Source organism: Garra rufa, unplaced genomic scaffold (assembly GCF_049309525.1).
Source record: "Garra rufa unplaced genomic scaffold, GarRuf1.0 hap1_unplaced_344, whole genome shotgun sequence".
In the NCBI taxonomy this organism is placed as follows: Eukaryota; Metazoa; Chordata; class Actinopteri; order Cypriniformes; family Cyprinidae; genus Garra; species Garra rufa.
In genome coordinates this window covers 768-14,925 of record NW_027394612.1, presented here as the reverse complement: position 1 = coordinate 14,925, position 14,158 = coordinate 768, and the positions used below count along the sequence as shown (strand labels likewise).

General features: G+C 33.7%; 1 protein-coding gene across 1 annotated transcript; it reads right to left on the bottom strand.

Annotated features, from left to right (window-relative positions):
• Positions 1–301: 301 nt before the first annotated feature.
• Positions 302–13,315, bottom strand: LOC141317110 (inactive tyrosine-protein kinase PRAG1-like; the record flags this gene model as incomplete). The annotated part of the gene is made up of 3 exons (XM_073832923.1): positions 13,245–13,315; positions 6,234–6,379; positions 302–975 (listed from the first exon to the last, which is right to left on the bottom strand). Coding segments are annotated over exons 1-3 (891 nt in total), but the record flags the coding sequence as incomplete, so codon positions are not given.
• Positions 13,316–14,158: the final 843 nt, after the last annotated feature.

Here is a 14,158-nt window from a genome sequence, read left to right as displayed (position 1 = left end):
TGGGTTTGGAAAAATATTTTTTTATATTAAAATAATTACATGTTTTTTAAAATATTGGAAAAATGTTTTTGATATAATTAAAAAAAATTACTTTGATTTTTTACTTTGAAAAATATTTGTGTTTGGAATAATACATTTTTTATATATATTTGGAAAAAAATATATAATATATATTTAACACTTTAAGCACCTTGTAAGAACCCTGAATCAAATAAATGGTGAGCAGAGGAGACTTCTTATAAAAACATTATAAATTCTTACTTATTTCAACATCTATCCGGTGTTGTGTATATTTTCTTACCTTGACAGCATATGTGTTGCGTGTGTCTGACGCACAGGAGGCTGAATAGTAGACGGCGTCTCCGGACAGACAGCAGGGTTTATTACAGGTGAGTTTGAAGAGCGACCAGTTGCTCTCGTCGAACCTCAGCGTGTTCCTCTGTCTGCTGGTGAAATGCTCCTCACACTTGAGCGCCAGCCGCCGCAGCGACTCCGCGTACAGGCCGCCCAACTTCGAGTAGATGCCCTCGCGGCTGTCCATGTTGCTGAGCAGAGCGTGCAGCTGTAGCGTGGATCCGGCGTTGGGCGTGGCGCTCAGCAGCGTGTTGAGCTGCGGCGACGAACAGGACGTTACGTTCCCCAGACGAGGCGTGCGGTGCTCTAGAGACTCGCTGGACGAGTAGAGCGGCCGTGGCTCCACCGGGCTGGACGGGGCGGCGCTGGCGGCGGTGGGGCGGCTGACGTTGGTTTCGGAGCCGCTGAAGGGCAGGCGCGGACGGGAGCGGAGCAGCGGTTTGACGCCAGACTCATTCGGAGCCGAGATGGTGCGGTTCACCAGTTTCTTCTGCGGTAACGGAGGGGGCTGAAGTTGATTCGCCAGGCTGTTGCTGGGAAATGCGTCAGGTTGGGGTGACGCCGGGGCGGAGCCAAATGGGCTGCTGGGAAATGGGGAGGGGCTGGAGCGGAGGGTGGAGTCTAGATCACATGACCAGAGAAAGAGGGAGAAGAAAGTGTTAATTACTTCACATTGAATTGATAAAACTCATCAACTGATTCAAGAAAAAGGTTGTTTAATCCCTTGATAGGATTTACAATACTCTAAATATGGCAATATTACAAACAATATATTTTTTCATAAAACATTACCAAAGTACTATACTATGACAGTGTTTTACTAGCGTGTTAAAAACTTTTAAAAATCTAAGATTATGAGATTGAAGTCGAAATGTTACAAGAGTGAAGTCGGAATACTGTGAGAATTAAGTTGGACTGCGATGAGAGTGAAGTCGGAATACTGCGAGAATGAAGTCGGAATGCGACAAGAGTGAAGTCAGAATACTGCGAGAATGAAGTCGGAATGCTACGAGAGTGAAGTCGGAATACTGCGAGAATGAAGTCGGAATGCTACGAGAGTGAAGTCGGAATACTGCGAGAATGAAGTCGGAATGCTACGAGAGTGAAGTCGGAATACTGCGAGAATGAAGTCGGAATGCTACGAGAGTGAAGTCGGAATACTGCGAGAATGAAGTCGGAATGCTACGAGAGTGAAGTCGGAATACTGCGAGAATGAAGTCGGAATGCTACGAGAGTGAAGTCAGAATACTGCGAGAATGAAGTCGGAATGCTACGAGAGTGAAGTCGGAATACTGCGAGAATGAAGTCGGAATGCTACGAGAGTGAAGTCGGAATACTGCGAGAATGAAGTCGGAATGCTACGAGAGTGAAGTCGGAATACTGCGAGAATGAAGTCGGAATGCTACGAGAGTGAAGTCGGAATACTGCGAGAATGAAGTCGGAATGCTACGAGAGTGAAGTCGGAATACTGCGAGAATGAAGTCGGAATGCAACGAGAGTGAAGTCGGAATACTGCGAGAATGAAGTCGGAATGCTACGAGAGTGAAGTCGGAATACTGCGAGAATGAAGTCGGAATGCTACGAGAGTGAAGTCGGAATACTGCGAGAATGAAGTCGGAATGCTACGAGAGTGAAGTCGGAATACTGCGAGAATGAAGTCGGAATGCTACGAGAGTGAAGTCGGAATACTGCGAGAATGAAGTCGGAATGCGACAAGAGTGAAGTCAGAAAACTGCGAGAATGAAGTCGGAATGCAACAAGAGTGAAGTCAGAATACTGCGAGAATGAAGTCGGAATGCTACGAGAGTGAAGTCGGAATACTGCGAGAATGAAGTCGGAATGCTACGAGAGTGAAGTCGGAATACTGCGAGAATGAAGTCGGAATGCTACGAGAGTGAAGTCGGAATACTGCGAGAATGAAGTCGGAATGCTACGAGAGTGAAGTCGGAATACTGCGAGAATGAAGTCAGAATGCTACGAGAGTGAAGTCGGAATACTGCGAGAATGAAGTCAGAATGCTACGAGAGTGAAGTCGGAATACTGCGAGAATGAAGTCGGAATGCGACAAGAGTGAAGTCAGAAAACTGCGAGAATGAAGTCGGAATGCTACGAGAGTGAAGTCAGAATACTGCGAGAATGAAGTCGGAATGCTACGAGAGTGAAGTCGGAATGCGACGAGAGTGAACTCGGAATACTGCGAGAATGAAGTCGGAATGCTATGAGAGTGAAGTCAGAATACTGCGAGAATGAAGTCGGAATGTTACGAGAATGAAGTCAGAATGCGACGAGAGTGAACTCGGAATACTGCGAGAATGAAGTCAGAATGCGACGAGAGTGAACTCGGAATACTGCGAGAATGAACTCAGAATACTGCGAGAATGAACTCGGAATACTGCGAGAATGAAGTCAGAATACTGCGAGAATGAAGTCAGAATGCGACGAGAGTGAAGTCGGAATGCTACGAGAATGAAGTCAGAATGCTACGAGAATGAAGTCAGAATGCGACGAGAGTGAAGTCGGAATACTGCGAGAATGAAGTCAGAATGCGACGAGAGTGAAGTCGGAATACTGCGAGAATGAAGTCAGAATGCTACGAGAATGAAGTCGGAATACTGCGAGAATGAAGTCGGAATGCTACGAGAGTGAAGTCGGAATACTGCGAGAATGAAGTCGGAATGCTACGAGAGTGAAGTCGGAATACTGCGAGAATGAAGTCGGAATGCTACGAGAGTGAAGTCGGAATACTGCGAGAATGAAGTCGGAATGCTACGAGAATGAAGTCAGAATGCGACGAGAGTGAAGTCGGAATACTGCGAGAATGAAGTCAAAATACTATGAGAGTAAAGTTTGAATACTACGAGAATGAAGTCGGAATACTATTAGAATAAAGTCAGAATACTACGAGAATGAAGTCAGAATACTACAAGAATGAAGAGAATAAAGTCAGAATACCATTAGAATAAAGTCGGAATACTACAAAATAATGTCAAAATACTATGAGAATAAAGTCGGAATAATACGAGAATAAAGACAATATACTACAAGAATAAAGTTGAAATACTACAAGAATAAAGACAAAATATTACAAGAATAAAGTAATACAGTAATTTATTTTTAACTTTAACTATTAACTATATTATTAACTTTATTTAAAAAAAATATCTCGTAACTTTAATCTCGTAATCTTACATTTTTTTTAAACCTGGCATTAAAATGCTGTCATGCTATAAACAAAACAAATAATGACAATTAAAAAAATATATAGAAATGTAGAAAAAATCTTAATTAATGAATAAAAAGTAAATATACAGTTTCCTTGCTACTAAAACAATAAAATATTGAACTGAAAGCAAGTTTGGAAAGATTCCTCTACAGCTTTATACTCTATACTAGATTCATAATCAGGGTTCAGTATCAATGAATGATTGCGATTAATTTCTAAATGATTCCCGTCAGACAATCAGAAGAACTAAAGTGTTCAGTGGAAATTAAACTGCGTTTATCTTCCTCATTTCAGCTTCTATAGACTAATACAACGCACACACACACGATAAACTAGCTGCACAGACATCAGTAATGTCAGTGTGTTTGGTTACTGTTTAACTAAGAAACGCCCCAGAGCTCTTAAACTGATTAAAAAAAACCTAATGACCCTTAAGACCAGATACCAGACAGAGACAGACGTGTGTTTGTGTGTGAATCACCGCCGTCGGATGGTTCATACATTAATAATTCAGAGAGATTTACAAGTCTGTCCTGATCTACAGCTAAATATTTCATTATATTTTCACAAATATTTGTTACTAATATGAACAGCATTTAACAACGCATTACAAGCAACATCAGTCATGCAATCAGATTACTTTTTCAAGTAACTGCTAACATAAAAGTAGCACAATCCATTACTTTCCATAAAAAGTAACAAAGTAACACAATTAGTTACTGTGTTATGGAGTAACGCAACATTGTAATGCATTACTTTTATTTTAAAAAAGTAACTTTCCCCAACTTCAGAGAACATCTGATCATGTGCTGGAGTCTCTCTGTGGTTTGTGTGCCGGTTTAATGAAGGCCTGCAGATGAAGATCAGTGGCTTCATGAGGGAAAACCATCAGCAAACGCCCTGTGATAAACACAAACCCTGATTTCCTCTATTTAACCCTCCATTATCTCTGCCCCGCTGCATTATGGGAACACACTACATACACCAACAGTATGACAGTATATCACAGCAATTAGCCTGAAATGGTTGAGAAGTTTAAGGAAGAAGAACTACGTCTGATGTTCCCTTCTCATCACGGCTGATTATCAGAAAAGGAAGTTTCGTTCACAATAACACAGTCTGCTTTTAGACTTGAGCTCAGTTTCAAAACCTAGTGAACATCCCTCTGCTGTCTACACAGGATGTTCACTTCAGAGCTTCAGAGACAGCTTCAGTGAAATTACACAAACATAAATTTTTAAATTGATAAAATGAAAAAATAATGTAAAAAATAAATAAGTAAATAAATAAATGAATACTATTAATAAATAAAAAACAGATACAAATTAAATAAATGAAAAAAAATACTATTAATAAATAAATATATAAAAATGAAAAGAATGGAAAAAAAAACTATCAATAAATAAATGATAAAAATTAAAATGAAAAAATAATACTATTAATAATTAAATAATATATAAAAATTAAATTAAAAAAATAAATAATTAATACTATTAACAAATAAATAATAGATACAAATCAAAAATGAAAAAAAAATTAATACTATTAATAAATAAATATTAAATAACATTTTTTATAATATTAATAAATAAATAATAGATAATATAAATAATATAAAATAATATAAAAATTAAAAGAATGAAAAAATACTATTAATAAATACATGATAAAAATTAAAAGAATGAAAAAATTAATACTATTAATAAATAAATATATAAAAATTTAATAAATGAAAAAAATAAATACAAATTAATACTATTAATAAATAAATAATAGATAAAAATCAAAAATGAAAAAAAAATTAATACTATTAATAAATAAATAGATAAAAATTAAATAAATGAATTTTTTATACTATTAATAAATAAATAAAAATTAAATAACATTTTTATACTATTAATAAATAAATAATAGAAAATTAAATAAATGACAAAACAATTATAAAAATGTTACTATTAATAAATAAATAATAGATAAAAAAATCTAATAAATGAAAAAAGTACTAAATAAATTTTAAATAAATTTTAAATAAATTAACCTTTATATACTATTAACAAATGAATAAATAAAAATTAAATAAATTAATCTTTTTATACTATTCACTAATGAATAAATAAAAATGAAATAATTTTTTCTTATACTATTAATAAATAATAGATAAAAATTTAATAAATGAAAAAATAAATAAAAAATAATACTATTAATAAATAAATAACAGATAAAAATTAAATAAATTAAAAATAAATAAATAAAAATTGCTACTATTAATAAATAAATAATAGATAAAAAATATAATAAATGAAAAAATTACTACTATAAATAAACAGATAAAAATTAAATAAATTAATCTTTTCATACTATTAACAAATTAATAAAAATTAAATAAATTAATCTTTTTATACTATTCACAAATAAATAAATAAAAATTAAATAATTTTTCTTATACTATTAATAAATAAATAGATAAAAATTAAATAAATGAAAAAATAAATAAAAAATAATACTATTAATAAATAAATAATAGATAATTCAATAAATGAAAAATAAATAAATAAAAATTAATACTATTAATAATCAAATAATACAAAATAATTAAATGAATGAAAAAAAGAAATACAAATTTATAAAATAATTAAATTGGCTGTGTGTAACTCACCAGTGTCGGAGAGCACCTGAAGGCTGTCGCTGGATGCGTTGGTGCAGCAGTTCAATCCTCGCAGTGATTGGCTGAGATTCTCCACTGACCCCTGCTGACCGACACGCTCCAGATCCATATTACTGCCACTCAGACGGTTACACACCCTACAAATAAGACACACACACACACGTACAGTCATATAACCGTCTGTCTGAAACTTACAAACACATACATGTCTCTTCAGCTGTTCAAACTCACGCCAAACAGTGGTTTGTGGGAAAAACTCTAGGAACGTAAGAGAAGTGAATTCCCTTGTTGTGTCATTACATCATTATCCCTCTCTGTCATTTATGGTAAAGAGAAACTATCTCTCTAATAACGGATGTTCACATCTCACACTGCAAAAAATGCTTTTCTTACTTTGATTTTTTTTTGTCTTGTTTCCAGCCAAAATATCTAAAAACTCTTAAATCAAGAAGGATTTGTTAGACGAGTAAAAAAGAGTCTTGTTTTCTGAAAAAAACAAGTCAAAATTAAGTGTTTTTGCTTAAAACAATTAAAATAATCTGCCAATGGCGTAAGAAAAATAATCTTGTTTTCTGTTTGAAACACGATTTTTTTTGCTAACCCCATTGGCAGATTATTAGCTTGTTTCAGGCAAAAACAAACTTAATTTTGACAGTTTTTTTTTTTTCTGAAAACAAGACCATTTTTACTCATTTAGAAAATCCTTCTTGATTTAAGAATTTTTAGATATTTTGGCTGGAAACAAGACAAAAAAATAAGAAAAGCATTTTTTGCAGTGCAATCCCCCTTTCAGAATCTGCAAAATGTTAATTATTTTACTAAAATAAGAGGGATCATACAAAATGCATGTTATTGTTTATTTAGTACTGACCTGAATAAGATATTTCACATAAAATATGTTTACATATAGTCCACAAGAGAAAATAATTGAATTTATAAAAATGACCCCGTTCAAAAGTTTTCATACACTTGACTATTAATGCTTTGTTACCTGAATGATCCACAGCTGTGTGTTTTTTTGTTTAGTGATAGTTGTTCATGAGTCTCTTGTTTGTCCTGAACAGTTCAACTGTCTGCTGTTCTTCAGAAAAATCCTTCAGCTCCCACAAATTCTTTGGTTTTTCAGCATTTTTGTGTATTTGAACCCTTTCCAAAAATGACTGTATGATTTTGAGATGCATCTTTTCACACTGAGGACAACTGAGGGACTCATATGCAACTATTACAGAAGGATCAAACACTCACTGATGCTCCAGAAGGACAAACATGCATTAAGAGCCGGGGGTGAAAACTTTTGAACAGAATTAAGATGTGTACATTTTTCTTATTTTGCCTAAATATCTTTTTTTTTTTTTTTTTTTTTTTTTTTTTTTTAGTACTGCCTTTCAGAAGCTATAGAAGATGTTTCCCAGAAGAAAAAATAAGTTAAATTTACCCTGATTTTCACATTCCAAAAGTTTTCACCCCCGGCTCTTAATGCATGTTTTTCCTTCTGGAGCATCAGTGAGTGTTTGATCTTCTGTAATAGTTGCATATGAGTCCCTCAGTTGTCCTCAGTCTGAAAAGATGGATCTCAAAATCATACAGTCATTGTTGGAAAGGGTTCAAATACACAAAAATGCTGGAAAACCAATGAATTTGTGGGAGCTGAAGGATTTTTCTGAAGAACAGCAGACAGTTGAACTGTTCAGGACAAACAAGAGACTCATGAACAACTATCGCTAAATAAAAAATACAAAAACACAGCTGTGGATCATTCAGGTAACAACACAGTATTACGAACCAAAGGGAATGTAAACTTTTAAAGGGGTAAAACTATTATTTTCTCTTGTGGACTATATGTAAACATCTTTTATGTGAAATATCGTATTCAGGTCAGTACTAAATAAACAATAACATGAATTTTGTATGATCCCTCTTACTTTGGTAAAATTAACATTTAGCAGATTCTGAAAGAGGGATGTAAACTTTTGACTTCACACACACAGAAACTAAATCTTCCCAAGAAGATTAAAGACAAAAAACACACACAAGTCAACATTAAAAGTAAAGCACAAGAACATGTTTGACTCCCAAAAAATGCAGTGATAAACACATGAATGATGCACAAAGAAAATGAAAGAGACTGCAAAAGTGACTCAGAAGCTGAGAACATCATTTCTCTTTGACCAATGAGATCACAAACAGACAGACAGACGTCAAACTGACCCTCATCTGTCACAAACAAGCATCTTCTGTCTGGATACAGACGAAAAACAGCCAGCATCAGACTCTAATGTGGATCAGCTCTTGCTCTACACACTCAGACTGACCTCAGATCATTTTTCCCTGTCAAATACTCACAGCTGATGTTCTGTGAAAAAGCACCACAGCTTCCTCTGAACTAAAGACACAGGTCAGATTCACACACACACACACACACACACACACACACACACACACACACACACACACACACACACACACACACACACACACACACTCACACTCACACACTCACACACACACACTCACACACTCACACACACACACACACACACACACACACACACACACACACTCACACACACACACACACACACACACACACACACACACACTCACACACACACACACACACACACACACACACACACTCACACACTCACACACACACTCACACACACTCACACACTCACACACACACTCACACACTCACACACACACACACACACACACACACACACACACACACACACACACTCACACACTCACACACACACTCACACACTCACACACACTCACACACTCACACACACACTCACACACACACACACACACACACACACACACACACACACACACACACTCACACACTCACACACACACACACACACACACACACACACACACACTCACACACTCACACACACACACACACACACACACACACTCACACACTCACACACTCACACACACACTCACACACTCACACACACACTCACACACTCACACACTCACACACTCACACACACACACACACACACACACACACACACACACACACACACACACACACACACACACACACACACACACACTGAAGTGAAGTGAACAAATGAAGGAAGAACATTTGAGCCTCAAAACCGCAGAGTTTCATGGAACTGAAACCTGTTTTTCACACAACCCACACTTATCTAAACCAGAACATAGCATAAAGATGCGCTTCCTACTTAAAGCCAATAATAGTCACTAAAGACTAACAGAAACGCTAATTGGAAACTGAAATATGAAACATAAAACAAAAACAATAAGTGTAATACTGCTTTAAATTGTTGATGTTTTTCCCCAAAAATATTACAAAGTTTTCTGTTTAATTTAATTGCATTTTTGTTTTTGTTTTTCTGAGCAAAAAACAAACATCATAAATGTTTTCCTTAATTTATAGCAGACACCCACTAAAATCTCATTTAGTGGAACAATCTTGACATATTTGCGCATTTACAACAAAAATTTATTTATGACATATTAAAAGATGTATTACTTTCACCCCAAATACTAATTAGTCGTAATTCTACATTTGTAAAATTTGCCACTATCCTAGGTTTTGCCCTCAAAATATATCTAAAAAAAAATATATAGGTCAAAGACAAAAAAGGGTTTAAGCATAAAAAAAAAAAAAAGTGTAATACTGCTTTAAATTAAATTTGTGTTTTTCCAAAAAAAAAAAAAAAAAAAAATATTAAAACGTTTTCTGTTTAATTTAATTGCATTTTTGTTTTGGTTTTTCTGAGCAAAAAATAAACATCATACAGTTTTTTCCTAATTTACTGAAGACACCCACTAAAATGTCATTCGGTGGAACAATCTTGTCAGGCATATAAAATACAGTTTATTAAAAGATAAGATTTTATGTCCATAGAAAGCACATTAAATGTACGTTAAGTGTCTACTTTTAAGGTTTCAAATAAGTTTTTGGAGAATAAAATGTTACAATTTGGTTGAAATAATGTTACATTGTCATTCAGCAATTTTTGTACTTTTTTTTTTTTTTTGAAGTGAACAATCTTTGACCCAATTATCAAGCAACTAGGGCTGAATGATTAAGCAAAAAATGAAAATATCACTTTTATCAGAAAGTTTGACCAATTCTCGTTTTTTTTTATTTTTAACTAGTCAACTTGAAAATGTAACTACAACATGACCCTTTATTAAAGAGGCACACTGTAGGCAAAAACACTGTTTTTTCATGCATCTGTCAAGTTTAAGATTTTGGGTTTTTTGGTGTTTCATAAAGTGTTTTTTCAGACTAGTAGAAATAAAACAGCCAAAAGATACTGTTAAGTCTTTCTTTTATCGCACTTTATCTATTTGTGTCAATAGATTTCAATTACAATACAGATTTTTAAAGGCCAAGAGTTTTTTCTCCTACACTGAGCCATAAATCTCCACTTCAGCAGCACTTACACACACCACACTGAGCATTTGTGTTCCTGACTATATCCTGAAGGTTTATACAGAAGGATTTGTTTATATATAATTAGCTTGATTTTAGACATTTTATTTCCCAAAAAATGGTAAAAAAAAGTTTTTTTGTTTTTTTTTAATTATGAGATAATAATAATAAATGAGATACGTAAAATCCCCTTTGTAAAAACATTTGACTCTAATTTGTCAAAAAAAAATTAAACAAGAATTTTTAAACTGACTTCATCCAGTGTTTAGATTTTTTACTGGAAATATATGCAAATTAGCACATATTTCATTAAATAATGGCTCATTTGCATATTTAAACCTAACATTTTAGAAAACTTGTAATACAACCAACTGGGTAAATAATGTGATAACTATTAGTTCTTTTTTTTTACCCTATTCACCTGCAGTGTTTGCCTTAACCCTCTAAAAAAAAAAAAAATCTATCCCAAGTGCAGCACACATGAAGTTGTCAACATGATGTAAATGTTAAACAAATCACTTGTTAAATATCTCTGCAGAAAAGATGCATGAACTACAACTACATCTTATACAAACTTGTCTTATACATATATGTTCAGAAATAATCTGAATCTCAAAAAAAAAAAAAAAAAAAAAAAAAAATCTAAAAAATCAAGGTAATATAAATTGAAAATGACTGAAGGTAAAACACCAGTAAACTATTATTACTGATGCAAACATGAACTATCAGACATGGCAATAGTTTTTAATTTTTTGTATTCAATTGCGCTGCTTTTCCATAGTGTTTTCTACGTAAACATGGAAAAGTTTGACTGTTGCAATCGTGTCTCTTGCAGTGTCTCATATAATAAAGTAATAACTTAATCACTCATCTCCTTGCATGTTTTTCCTATTGCATCTTTGTCAACACAATATGGTTGGATTGCTCTTTTCTCTTTACTGTTATCATTGGCATATTGTCAAAGTGTCTAATTCTAACGTTTGGTAATATTTATATTTTAAATCACGATTTCTCAATTTCTAAAAAAATAAAATCATGGCAAAACATTCCTAATTAAATGAATAAATCAGAAAAAGAAATCGGTCAGCCCTGCAAGCAACTATACAGAAATACAAGAACATCTAAAGTCTTGTAACATCTGTCAGCCAATCAGAATGCAGCATCAGCAGTGCTGTGATACAAAGTAACAAGATGAACAAACACACTCATGATTCTGTGCGGTGAGTCGCTCTATAAGTAGAACAGCAGCACTTCCTGTGTGTGTGTGTGTGTGTGTGTGTGTATAAATAAATGAGTGTGTGTTTCCTGTGGTTCTGAGTCTATAAACGCCTGCCGTGTCTCTGGAGGACAAACATGAGCGTCTCGCTTACAGATGACCTTACACCTAACATTAAAACAACATCAGAACATTGTGACCCTGAACCAAAAAAACAGTCATAATGGTCAGTCTTTTAAAATAAATAAGCTTTCCATTGATGTACGGTTTATATGGAGATTTTGTGGTCTATGTTTTTAAGGAAGTCTCTTCTGCTCATCAAGGCTGCGTTTATTTGATCAAAAATACAGAAAAATACAGTAATATTGCAAAATGTTATTTCAATATAAAATTATGGTTTTATTTTAATATACTTGAAAATATAATTTATTCCTGTGATGCAAAGCTGAATTTTTTTATCAGCTGTTACTTCAGTCATAAGTGTCACATGATCCTTCAGAAATCATTCTAATATGCTGATTTTTTAGGATTCTTTGATTAATAACAAGTTAAAAAGAACAGCATTTATTCAAAATATAAATCTTTTCTAACACTGTAAATATATGCTATCACTTTTTATTAATTTAACACATCCTTGGTGTTAAAAAGTATTAATTCCTTTCAAAAAAAGAAAGAATAAAAATTTACTGAGCCCAAACTTTTGAACAGTAGTGTATATTGTTAGAAAACCTTTGTATTTTAAATAAATTCTGTTCTTTTTAACATTTTATTGATCAAAGAATCAAAAAAGGATCACAGGTTCCAAAAAAAAATATTAAGCAACATTGTTTTCAACATTGAGAATAAATATTAGAATGATTTCTGAAGGATCATGTGACACTGAAGACTGCAGTAATGATGCTGAAAATTCAGCTTTGCATCACAGAAATAAATTACATTTTAAAATATATTTACATAGAAAACAGTTATTTTAAATGAAAATAATATTTCACAATATTACAGTTTTTTCAGTATTTTTGATCAAATAAATGTAGCCTTGATGAGCAGAAGAAACGTTTTTAAAAACCATTAAAAATCTCAAACTTTTGAGCAGCAGTGTAATTATAGTAAATATTCTTAAATATGTCTTAAATGAATAATATTTCATTAAAACAAACAAAAGAGTTTTAAAAAAGCAACTTTGTCTACTCTACTGTCTTTACAGACTAGTTCGGTTCAAAGAAAGCGTGTCTTCAGATGCTCATAAAACAGCATTTTTCCACCGGATCTGGAGCTTTAGTTTGCCATGATCACCTGATCTGACCTGAAGATGATCAAACAAACACAAGTAAACACAAACAAACACACATACACAGCCTCCACAGCATCGTGACCTTTCCGAAGGTCAGCATCCAGCGATCTCACGCTCCTGCTAATCCACATGTTTACCACACACACTACAGGACCTGAGTGAAACACACAGAGCCCAAAGCAGCCATCACTCACCTCAGAATCAGACGGAGCGGAGGATCATCAGGCGTCTGAGTGAATCACCTTCTATTTGAGCGAGTGTGAGTGTGTGAGAGAGTGTGTGTATTTTCAGCATTTATAGCCTGATCTCATATCATGAGCTGGAGGAGCAGAACGCGTCCCGAGGCGCGGAAACAAACACTCGAGGCGCCGTTCATCTGCTCACCGCTCTAGAAGCTTCTTTACCGAGAAACATCAGAACCGACCCCAACATCTCAGCACCTGAGCTTTCAGCGCACGATCATGCTTTAATATCTATAATCGCTCCAGCTTCTGTTTGTCCTGCTGAAAAAAGCCGATCTGTGAACCATCTGCTCCATAAATGATTCATTAGATCAGTTCAGAACTTCACCCATTTACACTCTCTTTTTCGGAACAATGGGTTATTTAAAGCAGGTTCCCTAAACTGACAGCTAATAATTAATCAACTCATAAAAATAACAATAAATAAATACACATTAAATTAAAAATCACCAATGTAAAATAAATCAGGAAAATAAATAAATAAAGTAAAATTTTAATAAAATAAATAACAGAATGAAACAGTTTTAAAATAAACACAAATGAATAAAATGATTAAAATGTAAATTTCTAATACAATTAATGTTAAAAAAAATGAATAAACAATCAGACAATACATTTGAAATTAAAAGCACAAATTAACAAAAATAATAAAATTTTAAAATGAAAGTAAAAGTATTTTTTAACTAAATAGATGAAGTAAAATTCAAATAAAATAAATAAAATGAAAGTTAA